The sequence below is a fragment of the Pygoscelis adeliae genome, unplaced genomic scaffold (assembly GCF_000699105.1).
Source record: "Pygoscelis adeliae isolate BGI_AS28 unplaced genomic scaffold, ASM69910v1 Scaffold63, whole genome shotgun sequence".
Taxonomy (NCBI): Eukaryota; Metazoa; Chordata; class Aves; order Sphenisciformes; family Spheniscidae; genus Pygoscelis; species Pygoscelis adeliae.
In genome coordinates, this window is record NW_008824414.1 from 6018177 (window position 1) to 6025335 (window position 7159).

At 41.2% G+C, this 7159-nt stretch overlaps 1 protein-coding gene across 1 annotated transcript in view; it reads left to right on the forward strand.

Moving 5' to 3' along the window:
• The first annotated feature begins 1403 nt into the window (after positions 1 to 1403).
• The window catches only part of LPCAT2 (lysophosphatidylcholine acyltransferase 2), a 32199-nt gene continuing 26443 nt past the window's right edge, over positions 1404 to 7159 (forward strand). Inside the window, exons 1-2 of the mRNA XM_009320851.1 lie at positions 1404 to 1415; positions 6663 to 6802. Of these exons, the coding sequence (XP_009319126.1) occupies positions 1404 to 1415; positions 6663 to 6802 (152 nt within the window). The remainder of the gene's footprint in view (positions 1416 to 6662; positions 6803 to 7159) is intronic.

Here is a 7159-nt window from a genome sequence, read left to right on the forward strand (position 1 = left end):
CTGCCAACTTGTCTAAACTAGCGTTACTTTCGCCGCTCTGAACCAAGGGATTGTCACCAATGCGGTGGGAAGGCCAACGGTCGTTTTAAAAAGACCGCCTTCCGATGGGAGAATGCGACTGTGTGAATAAATACCGCTTAGAACCGCCGCTTGCTCCGCCGAAACCGCTCTCCTGTCTGACAGGAGCACGGGCGCTGCTGGGGCCTACCCTGCAGCCCGGCCCCGCCGCAGCATCGCGGTTACACCCCAGTGCCGAGCGGTGAAGGGACAGTAGCGAACCTGACACTCAGCTGAACATCTACAGCTCTTACCTTTCCCAGGAAAAGGCATCTAGTAAGAATACTTCCTTCGCAAGTACGGCATAGTTTGCTTCCTGACTAGATGAGGAAGCTCTTTTAGAGAGCTTTCTGCTCTCTCAGAGAACAGAAAATGAATAGGTTATGTAAATGGTCAAAGCAGAGATGCAGAAGGTGCTCAGTGTAAAAAAGTCAGTTTTTTGAAATGAAGTTCTTCAAGCCGTCGCTCCTCAGAGTCCACAAATTGCATGCTTGCTCTACACACAGGCTTATCGACTTCAAACTTAAACTTCTAACACAAGATTTGCAACAAGCTTTTGAAAAGATTTGCACGATCATTACAGGTTAACACATTACTCCTAGAGAAAACTGGAGTCCTGTTTGACTCCATTTTGCATCCTGTTTGAATCGCCAGAATGAAATACTATCCATGTATCCACTGTGTCAGATGCTTCAGCTCTAGAGTGAAGATGATAACTTCTCTCTGATATGATAAGCTAAAACAGAAAATAACTTTTTACAGTAATCCTGTTTCAGACACTTAACTCACTTTAGGCTGATTTTAAGCCGGGGGGTGATGGGGGGACGCATTTAATCTCTTGGTTCCATATTGCAGTGTGGACAACAAAAAAGGTATCCCCAATTCCACTGGGTTACTGACTGGTGTCACTGGGTGAACTGAATTAGGCTTCTGAGCTGAATACTGTCCCAGTACAGCTTGTGTACAAGCACACACAAGATGTACAGGGTACTTTTACAATTAAGAAAGCAAACAGTATTTCTGGCCTTTGATTTTTAAAAACATTCTCTTTAAAAATTGAGCTGATGAACCAAATACAAACTGACATCTCAGTGAGGACAATGAGGACGTACATCACTCTGTAGGTGAACTTAGAGCATTTTCTGCTGATTGTTATAAATATCTGCAACTAAATATTTTATGTTTCATATAGCTCTTCCTCAAGTTATAAACAATGTTTGCCCTGAAGGTAGCTGGGTGGAGGAAATGTGAGAAACCTGGAAAACAATTTCAAATCCTTTTATCCCCTATGTTTTACTAGCAGCCTGAAACACGCTTCAAGTGCATCTGAATCAGTAGCTGTAGGCATGAACCCTGAGGTAAAGAAACCAGTTTCTTAATGAGGTTCCAGAAATGGACAGCTTTCTGTGCTGGCTGTTCTTTGTAGAGGATGCACAGACTACTTTCAAAAGCTTGCAATTTTAAGCTACAATTACCATTTTAGCTATAATAAATATATCCTACTTTTTTCCTTCAGGAGGAAGGAATGAAAAACATGGTACATCTTAAAGCAAGATACACTCCATACATAACTCCATAACTCCACAATGCACCTGGAAGGAAAGGCACCTGGCTGGGTCAGGGCCCAGTGCTAGTGAGCTTTGAAGCAAAATTGCAGTAGTCACAGAATTTTAAAGAAGACAGACACAAGAGACACCCATTTTGTATTGTGTGTTGCTCCCTTCTGTTCTTTTTCCCCTATGGTCATAGAGACTAGGATAATTCCTACTGTCTACTTTGTCCTGTAAACGTCTGCTCCTCTCTTGCCCAGCACTGCGTATCGGACCAGCTTGGAATCAGAGCCTTATCAGTGTTACTATAAACTTCAAAAAAGGGACGTGTCCCTTCTCTTTCCATTTAAATCGAGTGTCGTGTATCTCCATTCTTGCATGTTTAAAGGATTGTTTTGTTATACTCCCCCTATTCTATACTGTTCCTTTAACATACACTGATAAAAACAGACAAAATCTCAAACCCCTCTCTGGGAGCCCAAAGCTGGATTTTCATATGTTGGTGAACTCCTTGAATGTAAAGGCTGCTGTCCCCTGATGAATGGAGCTTGAAACTCAGACAGGCTAGCTGTTTGCATTTCATTCAGCTTCAAATATAAAAATAGGCTGTAGCCAGACTGAAAAGTGGAGTGAGAAGATTTTACAATTTTTTGCCAGTCCTTGTATTGCTAATAGTTTACCAGCCAATGAGATTTTTGTCTGTCTTTAGAATGTGCAAAACAAGGATCAGTTGTGCTGTGCTAAACATCTGCATGTGCCAAACGAGTTTAAAACAGTTGTTCAAATACTTCTGGTTTCTATCCTCTGACTGAAGCTGGCTGCAATTCATTGTTGGGATTTTTTCATTTTTTAGTTTTAGTTGTGTTCATCCTGATTGCTCACTGGCCCTCTTAACTTCTGAACTGCACTGCAAAGCACAAATATGAGTTAAGTCATGACTAGATTTTTCTTTATTCAGAAGAGATGCTCAGAGGATTTATGTAATGGTAAACTATGTAGTGGCACAACCAGCATGCTAAAAGCAAGATTATTTTTAACCCTTTGCATGGAAGTAAGCAGCTAGACTGCCTGGCAGGGAGCTGTGACATACTCTGGACACTCATGGAAGACCCTGTCTCGCTATGCGTGTACTGCTTTAGGAGACAGTCCATCTGCTCACAGTTTCAGATGTCAGGGGAGTTCAGTTGGAGTTGGGCTTCATTCTGGTCCCCAGCCTGCTCTTCTGCTGCTTCCTAGATAACTTGCCAGCAGCTGAAGTTGAACAAAATTTCAAACTGGATTCTGTGGCTTTCTGATAGACCTCCTTTTCCCCTTCCCCATGACATCAGTGACAGTGCAATCCTATGTATTGCTTAAGGGTCAGTCAGCTGTGGGAGCGTGACCTGGACAGCAAGGACTACTGCAGGTGTCTGCAACAACTGCAGTGACAGGCTATGCAGTTGTTGCAGGGTACCTTAAATAGAAAGTACACAGGTGATTCCAAGTGTGGGAACAGGTTCTTTGCATGACTCAGAATAATTCCCCCTTCATGATTACTGTATACAGAAGCTGGAGTGGCTCTGATCCTACTTAGTAGATACTAAACTTTGAACCTGTATTTTCTTCTGTATATTTTTCTCCTATACTTTTTCATTTCTAGCCTACCTTGACCTTCCTCTTTTTTGTCCTTTTCTTACCCTGCTCTGTAGCTGATGGAGCAGAAATCAACTCTGCCTCATTACACAGTGACCTAGAAAGCCAGCAGCTTGCATCAGCAAATCAGTACCACCTGCGCATCTGCCTAAAATAGATTAATGAATTTATTAAAGTTTTGAGGAAGGGATTTTTTTGCTTTTGCTATTGCATCCTTTATTTTTCATTGTAGGTCAGTGCATAAATAGTCTTTTTTTTCATAAAGAAAAAAGTTACTTCAAGTCAAAACACACTGCCCGTTCTGCATAACTGAATACAGCTGAAATATTGAACTGGGACTATACGTCATAGTACAAGAGGACACATATGGAGAAAAAAAGACACATCTGATTTTGGCAGACAAGCAAGGAGTCTTGTTTGGTTTAACTTGATACCTGACATTTTCAGATTTGCCACGACTGGCACCAAAGAGAATGGGAGCAATAGATCTCCAGGGCCAAATCTCTCATACCCAGCTACTGAATCAATTTCTGTGATCCAGAGCAGCCCTTTTCCTGTTGTCCATGAAGTTATGGTTAAAATTCCATAGCTAGTTATATACAACTTTTATATAAAAAAACATTGTATGCTTCAAGAAGGAAATAGTCATACTTGAATGTTCAGATCTCTCCTAGAGACATGTTATGTGGCAGTGCTTACAGAACATAAGCAGCAACACCATGTACCTGCTTCTCATCCTTATCCTAATTTACACTGTGTATCCACTGTCGTGTTTGATCTATTGTCACTGTGCCTTTTGTAGCACAGAACTGAGTCCCAAAGGCCCAAAATTCCTGTTAATCCTCGTCAGTATCACAGGTTTTAAAGCCAGAGGCCAGAGCCTCTCCTGAATATTTATAAGAGGACAGTAAGAGGACATTATGTGAAGATGGAAGGAATTTGGTGGGGAGAGAAAGGTCCATGTTGATGAAAGGACAATTAGAACCAACTTACTGCATGTACTGGTTTTGGCTGGGATAGAGTTAATTGTCTTCCTAGTAGCTGGTACAGTGCTGTGTTTTGGATTTAGGAGGAGAACAATGCTGATAACACACTGACGGTTTAGTTGTTGCTGAGCAGTGCTTACACTAGTCAAGGACTTTTCAGCTTCCCATGCTCTACCGACTGACAAGGCTGGGGGTGCACAAGAAGCTGGGAGGGGGCACAGCCAGGACAGCTGACCCCAACTGGCCACAGGGACATTCCATACCATGTGACGTCATGCTCAGTACATAAACTGGGGAAAGCTGGCTGGGGGGGCTGCTGCTCAGGGACTGGCTGGGCATCGGTTGGCGGGTGGTGAGCAATGTGCATCACTTGTTTTGTATAGTCTTTTATTGTTATTATTTTGTTTCAATTATTAAACTGTTCTTATCTCAATCCACAAGTTTTCTCACTTTTACTCTTCCAATTCTCTCCCCCATCCAACCGGGGCGGGGGGGGAGTGAGCGAGCGGCTGTGCGATGCTCAGTTGCTGGCTGGGGTTAAACCACGACACTGCATTAAAGACTTGGATAAATAATATTCAAAGATACTTATATCCCAAATGTACTACAAACATTTGTTCCTTTTTGAAGAAAAGAGATAAATTAAAATCCATTGTGTTGCTTAATAATCATAGCTCAAGTGTATAAGTTGCAAACTATTTTGTAAAACTTACTCATTGGTAAAAGCCTTGCTTTTCCTGTACAGTAAGTAGTCATTGCTAACGAGTTGACTAGAAGGGCTGATTTTGAGAGGAACACTGTTGTTCAGCTGTTGCTTTTCTTAAAAAAAAAAAAGTAAAGCATAAAAAATAGAAAGCTCACAAGCATAAGTATAACTCTCCATCAGTAACTTCTACCTAACTTCTGAACTGGTGGAGCTGTCAGTTTGTGACCACTGATGCACTCTCATACTAACTTTTGAGGGGCTTTCAGAAACAGCCCGATAAAAAAAATATTCACTATTACAATTCTGCTTGGGTGTGTATTGTTTTGTGCATATGTATGCACACAGCGCTGATCCTCATCAGTGAGTGGTAGCTGAGCTGGATTAGGTGCCAAAAGGAGTTGAACCGTTTACTAGCTTACGAGGAATGCTAGGCTATGACTTCCGCATGCTAACACAGCTTACCTGCCTCCCAGACTTGAGCTTGCTCAATCTGCATAGTGCTGTGTTGCACCATAAAGGCCAACCTTCAGGATATAGTTTCTAACCTAATTTACTGGGGTAAAATAATTAAGAATTTCTTCCTGCCCTGCCCAGTACCACAGCTGCCTGTTAACAACCTTGTGCCAATACACCTGTTTCCCAGAGCTGTGCACAAAAAAAATGCAAGCTAAAACTTCCTTAGGGAAGGCTGGGGGTGATACTTGAGGATTATTCGCAACCAGGGCATGTCAGTGTTTCTCCTTCACCCCACTCCTTTTACAAATACATACGAAGAACTGAAGAAGTGGTGAACCGCAGTGTTGGCTTGGATCTGTTTTATACTAGTTTTGCTACCTAGCTTAGCTATCTGGGACTATAGCAGAACTCTATCAATAGTTTCTTTTGCTTCAAGTTAAAGCAAGCTAATAACAGTTTCCTGACTGCAGAGAGGAAAGGGAACTAAGCTTTCTCAATTTATTCTGAAAAATTGAAGAAGGTCCTAGCACAGAGGTTAACATCCAAGATGCTTCAAACAGGACGCAACAAGTTAATCTTCATAATCAGAAGGGTTCTGCTGTATGTTTACTTCCAAAGACAATGAGTCAAGAGCTGCTACAGCAGCTTCAACAGCACTGTAAAGTCTGAACCTTTGCCTTAAACCACACAGGTTCGGTTTTACCGAAAACTCCATTTTGCTTAAGTCCCAACTAGAGGAAATGAAGTTGTGTTGCGTGTGCACTACTCCAAGCAGTAGTAGTGAGGATCACTTGCAGCAATAGTGTGACTCAACACAAGATTTGTCATTTTGAAAGGGCAAGACTACATTTTAGTCATCTTAACAATCCCACTTGGCTTCTAGACAGGCAGCTAGTTACAGAAGGCTCTGTAGTGGAGATACCGATCAGCTGAGCAAACTCATCTGAGCTGGTTGTATGCGGCAGACCAAGTCTAAGTATAAACTAAAGCCAGCAAACTCTGTTTACCCTCTCTGTCTAACAACATCCAAGCCAAAAATTCAAATACTTAGATGTTCCAGTTCTACCTGAAATGGGAACCCAAAAGTAAAAATGAAATGCTGTGAATGACTGACTTCCCCATATGAACACTGGAATCATTAACGCTTTCCTTACTAAATCACATAGCAGTAGTGTTATATATATAATAGAATAGTAGTTATATAATATAACCACTGATATCAGTGTCATTCCTGTTGATACCATTTCTTAAGATTTTTCCCCTCTTTTTTTCTAGACTGTTCTTCAGGGGATTATTTTGCTCCCCCTCCGTGCTATATGCATTGCATTCATTTTACTGCTAGCATGGCTGTTTGCATCAATTGCAACTTTCCGTCACCATGGAAAAGGATCTGTGCCACTTAAAGGATGGAGAAGGTAAAAAGTGACTAATATTTCTGAAAACTCTGTGCTTTTTTTTTTTTTAAATAACACAAAGCCAGGGTCTAAAGCTTCCCCCCCACCACTCCTTTCCTCCTTTTGATTAAAGAGGAGTCCTCAGTGAAATCTTAGTTTTACCGATTTAGGTGAAGCAACTTTTTGATGAGTGTGTTTTACAACAATAGTGCAGCTTTTTAAACAGGTAGATTTTCAGTTGTCTTGAGGCTAAAACAAATCTGTATGAAAATCTTTATAGACTATTTGTAAGATAGGACTTACTTTAGTCATAATACTGATAGGAAAATTTGAGAAAAGAAACTCATTAAGAAAAGTATTTGGTAATATTTTGTAGGC